The sequence below is a fragment of the Pelodiscus sinensis genome, chromosome 2, assembly GCF_052426305.1.
Source record: "Pelodiscus sinensis isolate ZL-2025 chromosome 2, ASM5242630v1, whole genome shotgun sequence".
In the NCBI taxonomy this organism is placed as follows: Eukaryota; Metazoa; Chordata; order Testudines; family Trionychidae; genus Pelodiscus; species Pelodiscus sinensis.
The window spans coordinates 111,322,967-111,341,584 of record NC_143053.1 but is presented as its reverse complement, the minus strand read 5'-3'; the positions used below and the strand labels follow the sequence as shown (position 1 = coordinate 111,341,584).

The following is an 18,618-nucleotide window of genomic DNA, read 5'->3' as shown; positions in this document are numbered from 1 at the left end:
TAAAGGGTTGTAAAAGGTAGAAATAATAAAAATTGATAAAGGGCTATCAACAGATCTTGCTCACTGAGCTGTAATGTATTTAAAAAAACAGAAATTCATGACAAAACTAAGCACATTTCCACTGCCATCCTCTTATACTGATGTTTCAAGAAAAGAATCAATTCACACTACACCTACTTCAAGACAAAGCTCAAGTTAATCTCTGTTCTGAAATTGGAAATAGCCTTATGCAAATCTCAGGCTTCATCTACACTACAGGTCTCTTGTGCTGAGGAAAAGATCTTCCACAAAAACTTATTGCATAAGAGCACATCCACACTTCCAAGCGCATCGCAAAAGCGAAGCGCTTTTGCGCAAGAGAGCGTGCAAACTGCATGGATGCTTTCTTGAAAGAAAGCTCTGATTGTTATTCACAGAATAGCCACAAGGGCACCTGTGGTTTTTTTGATTGGCTCTTTTTGCACAAAAATCCCCTGTTGCCTGTCCACACACACCTTTTTGCACAAGAACTCTTGCACAAAAAGGAGTTATGCCTCGTAGAAAGAGGAATACCTATACCGCAAAAACCCCTCGGTTCTTTTGATTTACTGTAAATTTACTTGCACAAAAACGCACTTGAGGTGTGGACGCGCCAATCGAAATGGTAGCGTTATTTGCTAAACAGACATACAAAATAGAAATATTATGCACACTCTCAAATTATTGCCAAAGAATCTGGATTTCATAAAACAACCTGCCCTGTCCCTGTTCATTCCTTCTCCCCCCACCACCCCCTATACACATGCACAGCCTTAGGAAATGCAGAAAGCAAAAGCAGCTATTTGCACTGACACTAGAATCACCACTACAAAGACTAAAGGATCCTGTCCTGGCTTGGCAGTGGCAGTTGATGGAGCCCTGGGCCCTTTAAATCACTGCCAGAGCACCAATTCACATACTTTTAGAGTGGCGCTGAGGGCTAGCTGCCCAAGCCCTGGCCCTTCTGTCTGAGGCCCTGTCCCTTCTGGGAGCAGGGTGATGCCTTCCCCCAATCTTGCCCAGGGGCCCACAGAGGCTGTTGGCACCCCTGGTTCTGTCTACTGTACAACTGTCACTGTGACTGTGATCATTAGGGATATTCCCCACTCTGGCACTCAGAGTGCAGAAGATGGGGTCCTGCAAAGAGCTCAAAAAAAAAAAAACCAACTTTGCCTCTACAGGCACTACTTACAAAAACTTCCCCCCAGAATCATAATCCACAAATTCTGGGGAATTGCTGCCACCATCAAGTGCTTTTTATCCCTAAAAAAATGGGGATGAACATCTGAAATCACCCTCAGGGGTAGCCCGAGCTCTTTTGGCCCAGAAGAGCTTGAAAAAAAGAAAAGAGAAAAACAAGCTGCAATCTCTGGTGGCTGGCCCCGCAGTCCAAGGCATGCAGATACACACAGAGGCTACGTCTACACTGGCCCCTTTTCCGGAAGGGGCATGTAAATTTCACCTATCGTAGTAGGGAAATCCGCGGGGGATTTAAATATCCCCCGCGGCATTTAAATAAAAATGTCCGCCGCTTTTTTCCGGCTTTTAAAAAAGCCGGAAAAGAGCGTCTACACTGGCCCCGATCCTTCGGAAAAAGCGCCCTTTTCCGGAGGCTCTTATTCCTACTTCAAAGTAGGAATAAGAGCCTCCGGAAAAGGGCACTTTTTCCGGAGGATCGGGGCCAGTGTAGACGCTCTTTTCCGGCTTTTTTAAAAGCCGGAAAAAAGCGGCGGACATTTTTATTTAAATGCCGCGGGGGATATTTAAATCCCCCGCGGATTTCCCTACTACGATAGGTGAAATTTACATGCCCCTTCCGGAAAAGGGGCCAGTGTAGACGAGCCCAGTCAGACCTTCCAGGACACAAGAAACAAATCATCACCTGAAAAAAAGTGATTTTGATTACAAAACAAAAGATATACTTCATAAAGTATACTTGCTTGCTAGAGGTTACAGAGCACTAAGGAAAACAAATTTAAAAATACACACAGAAAATCTTTAAGAACAGTGCTTAGATGGTAATGGGGGAGGGGAGGCACAGAAACACACAGAGCAGTTCAAACCAAACTGCAAAATAAAGAAAAACACCCTGAACGCAAGTGGATTCACTTTTCCCTTTTACTTACTTCTAATTTTCCCTTTGTTCAGTCCTCTCCCATCCCAGGAATTCCGTGGGGGCATGGGGTTTCTGCCTGGGTTTACATCATTCTGTGTCTCTCAAATCCTGGTTTCTCTCTCCCATACAAAGAAAGCAGGCAAGGAACCTATATCCAATTCAGATTTCACCCCTCTATGGCTGTGTCCAGACTCAGGGTTTTTTCCGAAAAAAGTAGCCTTTTTTCGAAAAAACCTCACCTGTGTCTAGACTGCAGCCGCGTTCTTTCGAAATTAAATCGAAAGAACGCGGCTTTTCTTTCGATGGCGGTAAACCTCATTTCACGAGAAAGAACGCCTTCTTTCGAAAGTTCCTCTTTCGAAAGTAGGCGTTCTTCAATGTAAATAGGGCTTCTTCGAAAGAGAGCATCCAGACTCACTGGATGCTTTCTTTCGAAAAAGCAAGCCGCTTTTTCGAAAGTTCAACGTGCAGTCTAGACGCTCTCTTTTGAAAGAGGCTTGCAGTCTAGACATAGCCTATCTGATTAGTTCTCCTGGCCCCCTGGCCAACACCTTGCTAGGTACCTGCGCTTAACCCCTTAGTCACTGGGTGCTGGTCAGCACTCCTGTCCACTATAGTGATCCTGGCAATTCACACTTGCAGACAGTGGCAACAGTTGAGTCTGCTACTGCACAATCTCCATTCCATTAAACTCGGTCCTGTGGCACCTTAGAGACTAATAATAAAAACACACAGTAGCTTTCATGGGCAAAACCCACTTCATCAGATGAGCATTAAACTAGGTTCTTTTTCATGAGCCCTACATGTACAGTAATCACACTGCATTTCAGGGAGAGCTTTGTGCACGGAAAACTCCTGGGATCAAGCCCTCAGTGAATACATGGCTCATCATTGTTTTATCTGTTTTCAATTTTTAAACTAATTGTTCTAGTGACAGCTCCTAATTGTCTGCAATTTATACAGAAAGAACCATGGTACTTCACTAATATTGGATTTTGCTGTGATCTATGAATGCACTGTGTCCCTGTAGATTATAAATGCTCAGAAATCACTAGAGAGAAGGAATAAATAAAGTTTGAAAGTAGATAAATAACCATTAGGAATGCTAAGTACTTAGTGACAAGGAGTCCTGTAGCACCTTATAGACTCACAGATGTATTGGAGCATAAGCTTTGGTGGGCAAAGACCCACTTTGTCAGATGCATGTGACGTGCATCTGACGAAGTGGGTCTTTGCCCACAAAAGCTTATGCTCCAATACATCTGTCAGTCTATAAGCTGCCTTTCTTGGCCCATGAGAATCGGAATACATTGTCCAGCAGTCCTGCCTCAGGCTTTCCTGCAGCTTCAGACTGAAAATAGGTCCAAAAGTACGTGTTCTTCAAGTGGCCTCTGTGCATTGCCACTTGTGGGGTGAACAGACGGTGCACCTTGAACCATCAGAACCTTCTCTCAGAAGTGCCCATTGGGGAGAACTCTCTGAGTCCTGCCCCTCTGTTGCAGCTCTGAATGTCAAAGCATGGCACACAAATGCCCTTTGTTCCTTCCAACCATAGGAGCAGATGGACCAGGACCTGTGCCAGGTCTTCAGATAGTTCCCAGTGCAGCTGCCTTCAATTAGTTTCTAATTAGTTCTGCATTATTTTTATTTTATTTTCTAGGGTTTTTTTTTTCACCTAAGGCTCTGATATGTCAGAATTAAAGACAGCAAAGAAGCCAGGATCTATGCGGGATGTCTCCTGCCCTGCCATTTTTCTGATCCCTTCCCTATTTCCTCTCAGGTTATCAGCCACACATGGTTTTCTGTGTTCTGGATTCACTTCCTAGGAGTGAGATTAACCTGCCAGTTCTAGATGGTTTATTAGCAGCTGCAGTAAATGCCTGGCTAAATCCATCATGTGGACAGACAATTTTTAGAACACCAGACAAGCTATACCAGCTGCATCCTGCGGGTTCCCATCCTGCCAAATGTATCCAGCTCCAAATTCACTGGCGGTGGAGGCTGCTGTTCAAAAAGCAAGAGAAAGTAAAGTCCACAGTTTGGTAAAGCCATATGTCAATTTCTCTTTAAGGAGATCACCTTGTCTCACCCTCCAAAGAGAATGTGCAGAGACCACTTGAAAAAGAATTAAATTTACTCACCTGTAACAGGAGTTTAAGATGGATTCTGCATGTTCACACTCCCTGCCCACCTTCCCCTCTTCCTCAGAATCCTAATTTCAGTTTTGTACTAGAGGAGGTAATTAAAAGAGCAGAGGTGGTTGGCCATCTGTAGACCCATTGGATAGCCTTGCCCTTCAACCGTTCTGAGGAAGGGAGTGTGTCAACAGATGCCACTACTAGAAACTACTTCATTATGACCTGCACCACTGGCCTATCCAAAGAGTGTCACCATGCAGAGTCGAGCCTGAAGAATTCTGATGATGGGCGAGTAACCTTCATCTAGAAATGCTGAGTCACTGAGAAATGCTGCCAGGAATTTATCATCTGTTACTGGTGTATGAATTTTGATGGAAACTGGGGTGTGTAGTATAGTTGTCATTTTGTCCAAAATATGCTCTTGTGGCCAGTTCCCTCAGAGGCTGTTGTTAATGTGAAAGGAGAAGAACTAATGGTCATGAGTCTGCACTGAAGATGTGTGTACGGCTGTATCTTGATTTGAGTTACGAAAGAGATTTACAATTCTCTAAATAAAATAATATTTAGACAATAATAAGTGAGTGTGCATGCCATGCTAAAAGGCATCCATGGGATAGTATGAGAGTAAATACCCCCATGAGAACTTCCATTCCAATGGCAGATTCGTATTCTAGACAAATGTGCCATGCTATAAAGCAGTTGTTCAGAGAGAGTAGGCATTAGACCACCCTTACCCCTTCATTCCCAGCTGTAGATATTTAAATAGCTTTGCAAAGTGCAAGGTCTGGAACTAACATTTTGCAGTAGCAACAGTGACAACAAAAATTAAGATCTGTGGCTGTTTCCTCAAGGCCACACATTCAATTCCCTCTGAAATCTTAGCTTCTGTTAAACACCTGCCCAGCAGAGCTGAATGCTGCATTCGCTAAAAAGCAAGTCTGTGCCTTCCTGGGAAACGTCTTGCTCTTCAATCATTTCCGCAGCTGATTTCCCCTGGCTTGGATCGTACAGGGTGTTAGAAATAATGAGTTCTTGAGGGATGTCAGGGAGTTTAAAAAAAAAAAGATTAGATTAAAAAATAGAGTGGTTGCTATTTAGATAAATTGCAGCTATAACCAGAGAGAGAGGAAGGCTTGGGGACATTGGAATCACACCCTCACCCCTTTTTTAGGTATCTCAGACCCAGGTCTCATCACAAAAAGGCTGTAGCTGGGTGGCTGTGCATGAGTGCACAATGCTAATTTTGGACTCTGCTTATGAACTCTGGTGCTTCCAATAAATAACAGCCATTGCCCTGTAATGTGCTAGGGTGATGAAGCTGATGACAAGTGAGTGACGGGATACAGCATCAGGGCTTGTCTATCTGTGGGGGAAAGCCCACAATAGCTAGTACAGGAGAGCTGTTCTGAACTAGCTTACCACGTAGACACTCTTCCTCCGCACTGACAGCGCCTTGGTGGTCGGAAGTGGATTCACCTAAACCCTACAAAAGCAGTGTAGCTACAAGCGGACCTACTTTGCATCCAGGGCCAGTCACGCAGGTCCCCCATGGTTCTCACTGTGCCCCAGCTCTTGCCCTGCCCCGCCAGCCTGCTCTGTGCACCAGCCTGGGAATGAGATGGGATGTGGAGGCTCACCCAGCTCCACCTGGCACTACATGTGGGGAGCAGAATCCTTGCACCAGGACTTACCTGGCACAGTGGCTGGGGAGCGGGGCCAGGGTGCAGGGGCTGACCCCAATCCACCTGGCAGTCTGGCTGGGGGGGCATGGGTGGGGCTTACCCTAATGCTCCTGGCGCTCCTTCCAGGGAGTTGGGCTGGGGTGCTAGGGCTTAACCCCTGCCCCCATAATTGCCACCCTCCCGAAGTTGAGGCCCACTCATGTAGCAACAGCTGGGTGGGCCCTTACTACATTTCAAAGCGGAAGTGCCCTTATCAACTAATCGACTATTCAATTAGTTGATTAATCTGATTTTAACATCCCTACTGGGAGCTGAGGATGCTTAGCAGTGCACAAGAGGTGCTCATGCTATTCTGTACCGGGCTCTAAGAGAGACTGGAACAAAACTTAATTGAAATAGAGAACCAAAATGAATCGCTAACCACTGAGCATGTTCTCTATGTATATAAGTCTTATTTATTGCTTTCTATCTAAAGCACACATTTTTATTGTAGTAATCTCTTAGGCTACATCTAAACTACACCCTTCTGTCGGCAGAGGGATGTAAATGAAACACTTTGAAAGTGCAAATGAAGCGGGGATTTAAATATCCCGTGCTTCATTTGCATAATCGCGTTATGGTGCTGTTTTGAACGAGCGCCATTTCTAAACTGAAACCATGGTTTAGACATTTTTTTCCCGATAACGGGGCACTTTTTCGAAAAGCTATAGTATCTTTCAAAAAAGCTCCCTGTTGTCAAAAAAAACATGTCTAACTTGTGGTTTCAGTTTCGAAATGGCGCTCATTCGAAACAGCGCCATGATGCAATTATGCAAATGAAGCACGGGATATTTCAATCCCCACTTCATTTCTACTTTCAAAGTGCTTCATTTACATCCCTCTGCCAACAGAGAGGTGTAGTTTAGACACAGCCTTATTATCATCAGATCCATATTTGGTTTAAGGTATAGAGTATTTAGTGTGTATAAATATATGATTTTTATTAAAAAATTATATCTATATATGTGTATGCATTGTTATTAATATTTTTCATATTACCATAGAACATAGGAGCCCTACTTCTAAACTGCTTTGGTGCAATTTTGACCTAACTAACCACAGTGAAATAGACTTCAAAGTTCCATGGCATTGAAATCTCTTGGCACCTGTACCGCCTTGATATGTGAGATGCACCACCCACCCATACACCAACTTGGCATTACATGTTATATCAAACAGCATGATTGTGTCTGCCTCCTGCAGGAAAAATAAGCACATTATTTAGTATGGCAACATCATCCAAATATTAAACCAAGTTAAATGCTGAAAATAGGCAAGAAGCTATGAAAGAAAAACAAGTATATAAAAAAGGCCTTCCGTCACCACAAAAGTACTGTAGTTATTTATCAGTCAAAATCTGTAAAAATTTACTTCAGTGTTTTCTTTGAACCCATCTTTAAAAAACTACATTTAGTTTATAGGCTTTCATCTTTTGATCAAATGTCATCACCTACTGTATAAATAGGGTATTAAATATTTAAAAAAAACCCTACTTTTAAATAACGACCAGGGTCTGTCATGAACTGACAAGAACTCAGAAATGAAAAGATAACATGGACACTTCATCCTTAATTCATGTGTTGGGAAAAAGAGGCAAGTTGACACAAATAAAAGATGGAGTGTCAACCTTATCTTTGAATTTCCTGGCTTTTGGTTCCCGCATTAATATTATTTAAATGTAGCGGTGGTTTGAATATTTTCTTATTGATTTATTTGTGGTTTAGGTAAAAATTTAGAGGGGAGAGATTCATGTTTAGCTGCTGCAGAGCTGCGTGAACAGAAATGCTGTAATGTAAACATACTTGATGGCATTTGTTTCTCTTATTATTTTAATATGTACATAACCTCCAATGCATAATTCACAATCATATTTGATATGAACTGTAATACACAGAGAGAAGAACCATCTGCAAGATGAAAATAACCACACTTACAGCCCATACATGTTTTGTTTTTTCTTGTTTTAAGGACCAAAAAACCCATTCAAGAATGGTATATTAACCCTGATATAGGCAATAGATGACTCCTAACCATGTTTTGCTGGTAGTTCTTTTGCTTTTTTTTGCACTGTTAAGTAATCAGAGTATTTACAACATAATCATGTTTCAGACGGTTTTATTGGCTGTTGGTTGTATCTGTAGTAAGGACAGAGCCACAGACACATTTGTACTTTATACGTATTTTTCTTTTTGGCCTGTCTGAAAAACGATTGTGTACCCCAAAGATAGCTTTATATTATTGTCTGGAACAAATAGTTTGCAAAAGTAGCAAACAATATTATATAAGGTGAGATGCGCTGTTGTTTTAAAAAAAAATGGCCTGTGATGTTTTTTTTAGAGTTTAACGAAGCCCTGCTTTGACATCACAATGTTCATTTTTCCCACCCAATCCGGAATGCCCAGTGTCTGTTGTTTCTCTTGAGCATGGGACTAAGCAGACGCAATACTGCTGTTCTTAAGACACTGTTGGCACAGTTTGTGTAAAAGCAATTGCGGTTGTTTTAATGACATATACACCACAAAATTCTCTCCTAAAACTCTGCTTTCATATCATAACACATTGTAGGAGAAAATAGCTGCTTTTAGGATCTTAGTAATTTTGGCTGCATCAGCAATATTCTGCAAATAATAAACTTTCATTTTTCTGCTGTAAACCAGTAAGTTTTTTCCCTGTTAAATTAGCCTTGCAGAAAACCATTTGCATCCAGACAGTAGCAGCAGCAAGCATAGGAATTCGCCCCATTCCCCTCAGTGAGGTGTGAACACCAAGGTTTAATTGGGATAATTGAAATGCTATCGTTATTAAGTATGGGCTTTTTATTATCTTTGTACCTTAAAAAGCTTAGGAAATGTAGAATTGAGGTAAAACTGTTAATGCACCATTGAAATCACGACAAAGGTACGTTTTCAAAGCCGTCTAAGTGATTTTCAAAAACAATTTAAGCCCACAGAAGCCTAAATCTCATTGAAAATTACTAGAATTTAGGCCAAATCTACGCTGGCAGATGTAAAGCACTGGCAGTTATGGCTTTGCTCATGGAGCACAGCAGTGAAAATGCTATCGGGTATCCACACTCTGTCACCAGCGCATTAGTGTGGTCACACTCTTTGCACTTGCAGTGCCTTTCAGAGCAATGCATTCTGTGTAGATATCACACAGAGCACCTCTTCTTCACAGAGGCTTGGCAGAGGTGCGGAGCATCCTGGGTCCTGTCCTGATGCCCCATGGTGCATCACTTTGCATAGAATCATAGAATACTAGGACTGGAAGGGACCTCGAGAGGTCATTGAGTCCAGTCCCCTGCCCTCAAGGCAGGACCAAATACTGTCTAGACCATCTCTGATAGACATTTATCAAACCTACTCTTAAATATCTCCAGAGATGGAGATTCCACAACCTCCCTGGACAATTTATTCCAGTGTTTGACCACCCTGACAGTTAGGAACTTTTTCCTAATGTCCAACCTAAACCTCCCAGTTTAAGCCCATTGCTTCTTGTTCTATTCTCAGAGGCCAAGATGAACAAGTTTTCTCCCTCTTCCTTATGACACCCTTTTAGATATCTGAAAACTGCTATCATGTCCCCCCCTCAATCTTCTCTTTTCTAAACTAAACAAACCCAATTCCTTCAGTCTTTCCTCATAGGTCATGTTCTCTAGACCTTTAATCATTCTCGTTGCTCTTCTCTGGACCCTCTCCAATTTCTCCACATCTTTCTTGAAATGCGGTGCCTAGAACTGAACACAATACTCCAACTGAGGCCTAACCAGCACAGAGTAGAGTGGAAGAATGACTTCTCGTGTCTTGCTCGCAACACACCTGTTAATGCATCCCAGAATCCTGTTTGCTTTCTTTGCAACAGCATCACAGTGATGACTCATATTCAACTTGTGGTCCGCTATAATCCCTAGATCTCTTTCTGCCGTACTCCTTCCCAGACCGTCACTTCCCATTCTGTATGTATGAAACTGATTGTTCCTTCCTAAGTGGAGCACTTTGCATTTGTCTTTATTAAACTTCATCCTATTTACTTCAGACCATTTCTCCAATTTATCCAGGTGATTTTGAATTATGACCCTATCCTCCAGATTAGTCGCAACCCTCCCAGCTTGGTATCATCTGCAAACTTAATAAGCATACTTTCTATAACAATATCTAAATCGTTAATGAAGATATTGAACAGAGCCAGTCCTAAACAGACCCCTGCAGAGCCCCACTTGTTATGCCTTTCCAGCAGGATTGTGAACCATTAATAACTACTCTCTGAGTACGGTTATCCAGCCAGTTATGCACCTACCTTATAGTAGCCCTATCTAAGTTGTATTTACCTAGTTTATTGATAAGAATATCATGTGAGACCGTATCAAATGCCTTACTAAAGTCTAGGTATACCACATCCACCGCTTCTCCCTTATCCACAAGACTCGTTATCCTATTAAAGAAAACTAACAGATTGGTTTGACATGATTTGTTCTTTACAAATCCATTCTGGCTGTTCCCTATCACCTTGACACTTTCCAAATGTTTACAGATGATTTCCTTAATTACTTGCTCCATTATCTTCCCTGGCACAGAAGTTAAACTAACTGGTCTGTAGTTTCCTAGGTTGTTCTTATTTCCCTTTTTATAGATGGGCACTATATTTGCCCTTTTCCAGTCCTCTGGAATCTCTCCTGTCTCTCATGATTTTCCAAAGATGATAGCTAGAAGCTCAGATACCTCCTCTATCCGGTCCTTGAGTATTCTAGGATGTATTTCATCAGGCCCTGGTGACTTGCAGGCATCTAACTTTTCTAGGTGATTTTTAACTCGTTCTTTTTTATTTTACCTTCTAAAACTACCCCCTTCCCACTAGCATTCACTATGTTAGGCATTCCTACAGACTTCTCGGTGAAGACCGAAACAAAGAAGTCATTGAGCATCTCTGCCATTTCCAAGTTTCCTCTTACTGTTTCTCCCTCCTCACTGATCAGTGGGCCTACCCTCTCCTTGGTCTTCCTCTTGCTTCTAATGTATTTATAAAACGTCTTCTTGTTTCCCTTTATTCCCGTAGCAGTTTGAGCTCATTCTGTGCCTTTGCCTTTCTAATCTTGCCCCTGTATTCCTGTGCTGTTTGCCTATATTCATCCTTTGTAATTTGTCCTACTTTCCATTTTTTATATGACTCCTTTTTTATTTTTAGATCGTGCAAGATCTTGTGGTTAAGCCAAGGTGGTCTTTTGCCATATTTTCTATCTTGCCAACACATTGGAATAGCTTGCTTTTGGGCCCTTAACAATATCCCTTTGAAAAACTGCCAAGTCTCCTCAGTTGTTTTTCCCCTCAGTCTCGATTCCCACGGGACCTTACCCATCAGCTCATAGGTAAACCAGCAGTCCAACCACTTTTGACGCCATCTTTCAATGACTTCTGTGCTGTGTGCACTGCCGCCTCAGTGTGTGGGAATGGATCCCCAGCCATTGACGAAAATGCTGATAGGTCTCACCATAACACATCACAATTGGCAGTCAAATTATTCCAGAAGCTGCAAAGCGGCAATGAAGTGTCTGAGCAGCGTTTGTACTACAGAAGATATCTTTGTGGCATTCATGGAGGTGCTGGCCACAGTGGAATGCTGCGTTTGGGCTTGTGTAACAAGCGATGAGTGATAGGATCTCATCAACATGCAAGTCTGAAATGACGAACAGAGACTGTAGAACTTTTGGATGAGGAAATCCACTTTCATGGGACTGTGTGACGAGTTCACCCTCACCCTGAGGTGAAAGGATACAAGAATGTGAGCTGCCCTATTGGTGGAGAAGCATGTGGTGATTGCACTGTGGAAGCTGGCTTCTCTAGACAGCTTTTGTGTGGTCACCAATCAGTTTGGAGTGGGAAAGGTGGCCACTGGACTCGCGCAGATAGAAGTGTGCAGGGCCGTCAAGCGCATCCTGCACCAAAAGGCCATGACTCTGGGCAATGCACCTGAAATTGTGCTGGGCTTTCCGTGGGTGGGTTTCCCAAACTGTGGTGGGGTGATAGATGGCACGCACATCCAATTCTGGCACCAGTGCATTAACTACCAGGAGTATTTCTCCATGGCTCTGCAGGAGTTTGTGGATCACCATGGGCATTTCACAGATATTAATGCAGGCTCGTTCGGAAAGGCTCGCCTTTTTCAGAAAGTTGGCCTGTTCAGGAAGCTGCGAGCAGGGACTTTATCCCTAGACCAGAAGATGTGTGGGAGAAATGGAAATGCCAGCTGTGATCCTTGGGGACCCTGCCTACTCATTAATGCCATAACTTATGAAGCCGTACTTGGGGAGCCTTGACAGCAGCCAAGGATAGTTCAATAACAGGCTGAGCAGTTGCAGAATGAGTGTCTTCTGTGGGCACTTCTGTCCCCTTCTTGGATGCTCTGCAGGAGTTTGCATTGCCTGAGACTGGCATTCTGAGGCCGGCTCTATCAAGGCCAAAACTGCAACGTATTACAGAAGTTCCATTGTTGACACTAGACACAGCACTACCCCAATTCCTTTCAAATACTTGCACTGTCCACATACCTAGCACTGCCAACTGCAGGTTGTGGACTCAGAATCGCAGTGGTAGTTTGCTTCCCACATCTTGTGGTAGGGGTTTCTCAGCATCTTCACTGCAGTACATCCTGGTCATGGCCCCTTTGGGTCATGCATCTAGACATGTACCTGTAGGTATCATAATTCCTACGGCTGGAGCGCAGCTGCGACTGGGCAGCCTTCACTTTCAAAACACATGAGATCCAGCACCCCAGCATAGCTTCAGGCAGGTGATCTCCTTGTGCATTGAGAAGGTGTGGCCAACTGGAGAGATGTGCTGAGAACATACCATGCGTTGCCAAGCAAACAGGAAGGGGACTTTCAAATTTCAAAAAGAACACAAAGGGCGGGTCTAAGGGTAGGTCACCTGAGAGTAGAGCAGTAAAGTTCGAACAGATGACCTGAGAGGCAAGAACAGGCACTGTGAGAAGGGCACTGGAGGCCAGTCAGGACACAGTACTATACCACAGTATCTACACTGGCACCTCAGTGCCGTATTCAGAGCGCAGAAATCTCTATGCTTCTCACAAAGGTGGCTTACCTAGAGCGCGCTAACTGCAGATCTAGTGCGCACTAAGTGCCTTGCCATTGTGGACGTCACAAAAGTTACAGCACTGGGGGCTGTTTTACTGCGCAGCAACTTGCCAGTATAGACTTGGGCTAACGCTGGGAGTTATGTATGGCCCAGATCCTCATCCCCTCACTCGTATTGATTGACCACCTAAATACCTTTGAGGATCTGGATCTAAGTCCATTTTAAATATGGAATTTAGGCTCCTAAGTCACTTAGACATTTTTGGAAAATTTGCCCATTGTCTTATTTGAAACTTTTAATCAAAATTAAGAAGTGCAAAAGCTAAGATGATCCCAGGACAATTAGCTCAGCTATGTTGCACATATGCAGTATTTACCATTTCTGATTTTCTTGTTGTTTGTGCAGAATTATATATCATAACTGATGTATGTATAATGTATTTTGTGCCATAAAGCTTATTGTGTGGACAGCAGGGCCAAGTTAAAATTGATATTGGAACTTTAATTCTTGCAGTGTTTTATATGTCCAGCCATAATGCTGGATTAACGTAACTGTTTGCATCTATTATCTGTATTCTCTATCTATAGACAGAAAGATAGATAGATATACACACACTTTAGAAAAGTACATATAATTCCAATTGACATTAATAGGAAGTTTGTGCAGTCAAGAAGAATAAATCCCTTACAGCCAAATTCTGCCCTTGGATACATGTGCAGAGCTGACAACAGTATATGTTGACTACGGGCATATTATTTCTGATTTGTGTTTTTAAGCATGGTTGGCCTACATTTCTGCAGAACGCAGAAAAATTGCTTTGGAACGAGGAAGATGGTTTCTTGACATGATACAATTCATGCCTGAACATTTTTTGCTTGTACTCAATATAATCTGTTAAAAAAATCGAATATACTGTGACATAAAATCAAACTAAAGCATAACAAGCGAAATGAGCAAAAGGCATCCTGCCTTCCTTTTCAGGAGGTATAACAATGGTAAGTAATGGTGCTTTGTCACCTTTATATCATCATTCAGAAATGGATAGGCTTGCTTTGCTTGCAGCCTCCAGTGCAATACAAGAACATACTTCTTATGGGCATGGGGGCTGGGGAGGTGCTAAGGTGAGCAACTAGCAAGTGTCAAATATTGGGACAATTTTTTGAGGGGGGGGGGGGGACAGTAGTTGCTTACATAAGGCAAAGTTCGTGATATTGCAATAGTCCCAATAATATCAGTATGTCATGTCTCCCTAGGAGATGCCTGAAGGTGGCTAATGACCTTAGCGCTCTTCTGATCTTCCAGTGGCTGTTGTACACTGGGCCAGTCTCTGGTATTAGCCTGACTTCTGCAGGGTATCAACAGCAGCCAGGGTGGGATCAGTGAAGCATAGGGGTGTTCTAGCCATACTCCCTCCCTAACCTATTTCCCTTACTCCACTGGGAGGAGGGATGGTGCATAAATTGCTGTCCCAGCTCTTGCCTCTGAGGGATCTTCCTGCAACCATCTACTCCAACTCTCAGGCCTTTTTGCACCCTCATATGTAGTATTCAGAAGGCAAAATAATGGCTTGTCTTCCAGCCAATCAATATGCAGAAGTTAATTAAAACCAGGGAAGCTGGCCATGTTCCCTTTGGGGCCTACTATGATTACGAGAACTAATTCAGCGGCTAGCACTATGGGGCAGGGAGGAATTAAGTGCCAGTGCCCTTTCTCTCCCTGTACCTGCAGCTGAGCCAAAGGCCCACAGTGGAAGAGCTGCGTGAGAAAAAGATCCTCATCCGCTTCAGTGACTACGTGGAAGTGGCGGATGCTCAGGACTACGACAGGAGGGCGGACAAACCCTGGACGCGACTCTCTGCCGCCGACAAAGTAAGCCCGGCAACCTTACGGTGAAGTAGCAGAAAAATCTGTGTATTGATCACAAGGTTCTTTAACACTGGTGTAACACAGCACAGTGAGCAAGGGCCTAACCTCAGTTCAGTCTCCCTCCAAAGCTGTGTAGGAGAGAGATTATAATGCCTGGTTTACCCATCGATTTTGTACCTGCATAACTATGCTGGTTAGGAATAGGATTTAATTAATATAGTTACGCCAGAGCATGCCCTACTGTGGATGCAGATATACCTATAGAAAATATTTTGTATCTGTGTGACTTACTCCCCTTCCTACCGAGGAATAAACTATACTGGGGTAACTACTTTTATACTGGCATGTAACTTCATCAGTATCAGAGGGACTGCACAGGTTTATCTACAGCTGTATAGTTAAGTTAAAATAGAACAACTTTTGTATGTAAGACAAGGCAGGACTGGCCCACAACATTTTGGCACCTGAGGCGGGAGCTCAAATGATGCCCCTGTGTCCCCTCACTTGGGCCAAAACTTTGAAAGATCTCAATTCTCTGAGTCCTAGTGGCGCCCCCTACAGTCTGGCACCTGAGGCTACTGCCTCAGTTCACCTCATGGTAATGCCAGCCCTGAGACAAGGCCTAAGAGTGGCCGGCTGGAAGGTAGAGGGTGAAAAGCTTTGAGAGGGAACTGACCATTCAGGCTTGCAGAGCTGTGGTGGACCCCAAGCTGGTGAATTTTCTGTTCCTGTTTTGCTAATGTTAATTGATTTTGTTTTCTTGTAAATGTTGAGCCTCATTTACCAATTCCAGTAAACCAGGATGAATTGCAGTGAAGTTGGAGGAGTTACACTGGTATAAAATCAGCATTAGAGGGGACTGAAGGAAAGACCTTGCTGACTGCCCCTATAATTGTGTGTGTGTTGGTTGTGCTGAGCAATTCTGATGGTTTATGGATGGGGAGTTCCTAATAAGCCAGGTTACACATGGTTCCAGGAGACCGAACTAATGAACCAGTGCTGCAGTGGCACTCAAATTGTAGTCACATAACTAATCCTTGCAAAATGTCAATGGATACAATTGTCAAAAGTATCTGTCCTACAGAAAGCCATTGGGACTCATTTGTTTTTGAAATTTTTACCCAGTATCTTTATCTTAAGACAGGGAGAGAACATGATTTTGGATCACTTGATGATTGCCCTGTTCTGTTCATTCCCTTTGAAGCTTCTGGCATTGGCCACTATCAAAGACAGGATACAGGGCAGGATGGACCATTGGTCTGACCCAGTAAGGCCATTCTTCTGTTATGTTCTCTCTGGCTCCCCAGAGGCTTTTTAACCACCTAATTATTGATGTACCATATATATATATTGAGGAAAACAGTTCTCTGTATCTCTCTGTATCAAGTGCACCTTCTTTTGAGTGTTAGTGAAGTTTGGCACATCAGTTCTTCCTGTATTCTAGCGCCAGACTGAGTCTATGGCGGGAACAATCAGCAAAGGGCTTAATGTCCTGACATTGTATGAATCCTTCTGAGGTTGCAGAAGGAAGGTGGGCTGTACTCACAGTTCAGGCTGCTTCCACTTGTTTCTTTGTCCTGTCCTGTAGAGTATAATATCTATCTCAAGTAGAGACAAGCTGATAGCATCCCCAATGTGAGGAAGAGCGATTTAAATTTTTTATTGAGAGTCACAAGACTTTGGGCCTGAGAGAGGATGTGTAGATCTGTGACAGAAAAGGTGCAGAAAAGTGCTAAGGACCAATATTAAAAAGAAAGTAAAGAAAAGGAAAACAACCATGAAAAAATGGCGCCTTATTTATGATGTATATAGAAGGCCAGCCTGTATCACTGAATTCTTGTGGCCTCTGAACTAGACCTCCAGCAAAATAGAAGAAACAAGGCATGACATTCCTTCTGCAGATATAAGGGAGCAAAAAAAAAAACCCATATGCCCATATCTGTTTTCCCCTTTTGAGATTAGGCCCTATGGCTAGTATCCTGATTGCCAGCATCTACAGTTCCTGCTCTTCCACATCACCATTTGCATCATTTAAACAAAAAATAGAAAAACAAATTGGAGCCAGCTCTGAGAATACCTGGCAAAACCAAAACTCCCCTATTGAAGATTATTCCCCTACTATTCAATAATGGGCCAGGATGAAGATTTATTGCAAAAATACATTTTTTGAATGGGGTTTCCAAGTGACTCCTGCTTTCTGCGTGCTGGGTATATGGAATTGTGTTCAGTCTAATGTCATCTTTACCACATGTAAGAATGTAAGGAATAAGAAAGGCACACTGAAATCCCACCCTTAGATCAGGAATCCATGGAGTAATAGATTTCAGACCTTGTAGGAATCAGCCACCTGTGTGGGCCCTTCCTGTCATTTACACAGCACATCAGTCTGCTGAAGGCAGGCCCTTGAGCTGCTGCATAAACAGTCATTCTTTTCAGCCAGAGATGAAGCACAAGCGGACAGTCATTTCTAATGTAAATAAAACAACAGTGCTGTATTTGAAGAGCACAAAGGATGCAGTTCTGTAGCCCATGCAAAGAGTGGCACTTACGACTATCTAGATCACAGGCAGTGCTAGCCCATTGGGGTCCCTTGGCAGGAATATTTTGGGCCCCCCAACACTTGCTAAAAATGTAATAGGAGGCCCTTTAAACTGCTCAGCTCTCTAGGCAACTGTTAGGCTATGTCTACTCTGTGCACCTGACAATGGCACAGCTGTACTGCTGCAGCTATGCCATTGTAAAATGCACTGTATAAGCTTCTCTTTGAGGCTGGGAGAGAGCTCTCCTGGTGACCAAATAAAACCTCCTCCAGCAAGGGGTGGTAGCTTTGTTGCTGACAATGCAGCTCCCATTGACAAAACTCTGCCCACACTGGTGCTCTTCATTGTTAAAACTTTTGTTGTTTGGACCAGGGGTTTTTTCACACCCCTGAGCGACAAAAGTTTTAACAATGAAGATGCCAGAATAGACGTGGTATTAGCCTGCTTATGCCTAGTGTCAGCTCAGGTCTAGATCAGTGGTTTTCATTGTGTGGCCCATGGACCACTAGTGGTCCACAGCCATCTTGGGGCACAGCCCACATACACACAGTGGGGATCTTGGCTCCAGTCCCATGGCCCTTCCCACGAAGTTGGAGCACCAGCACCGGCTTCTTGCTGTGGGAGGAGAGGGGCAAGTTTAGCAGGCCGGCTCCAGCTTGTGGAGGAAGCAAGTGGCTCTGTGTGCTGCCACTCTCCCTCCCTCTCCCCACAGCAGTGGGAAAGACAGTGCAGGAAACTGCCCTTCCCATCATTCCCAGCCTCCCCCGACTGCTTCTATTGGCCATAATTCCAGCAAATGGGAGTAGCGGGAAATGCTTCCAGTTAAGCAGAGCCAAATAAGTGCCCTCCATCCCCCTCATGCCCATACCCTGCACCCCCATTCTCCTGACACACCCCTCATATCGAGATCACGCATGCCCATCCTGCTCCTGCACCCTTGCCCCTGACCAGACCTCGCACACCCACTGCACCCCACCTCCATACTCAGACTCCCCTCCCCCCAGCCCGCTCCTGCACACAACTTTCTGGCCAGACCCTCCACACCCTCAGCCTGCTTCTGCACCATACCTCCCACCCAGACCCTCCGCCCCAGCCCTGCTCCTGCATCATACCTCCCAGCCATCCCCACCC

At 43.8% G+C, this 18,618-nt stretch overlaps 1 protein-coding gene across 15 annotated transcripts in view; it reads left to right on the top strand.

Annotated features, from left to right (window-relative positions):
- The window catches only part of PHACTR1 (phosphatase and actin regulator 1), a 457,014-nt gene that overhangs the window by 429,456 nt on the left and 8,940 nt on the right, over positions 1 to 18,618 (top strand). For all 15 annotated transcript variants that reach the window (XR_012901644.2, XM_014581428.4, XM_014581425.4 and 12 more), the window contains one exon: positions 14,810 to 14,950. Coding sequence is in view for 14 of the 15 variants with exons in the window: in XM_014581428.4 (XP_014436914.1) it covers positions 14,810 to 14,950 (141 nt within the window). In the remaining variant the exon portion in view is untranslated. The remainder of the gene's footprint in view (positions 1 to 14,809; positions 14,951 to 18,618) is intronic.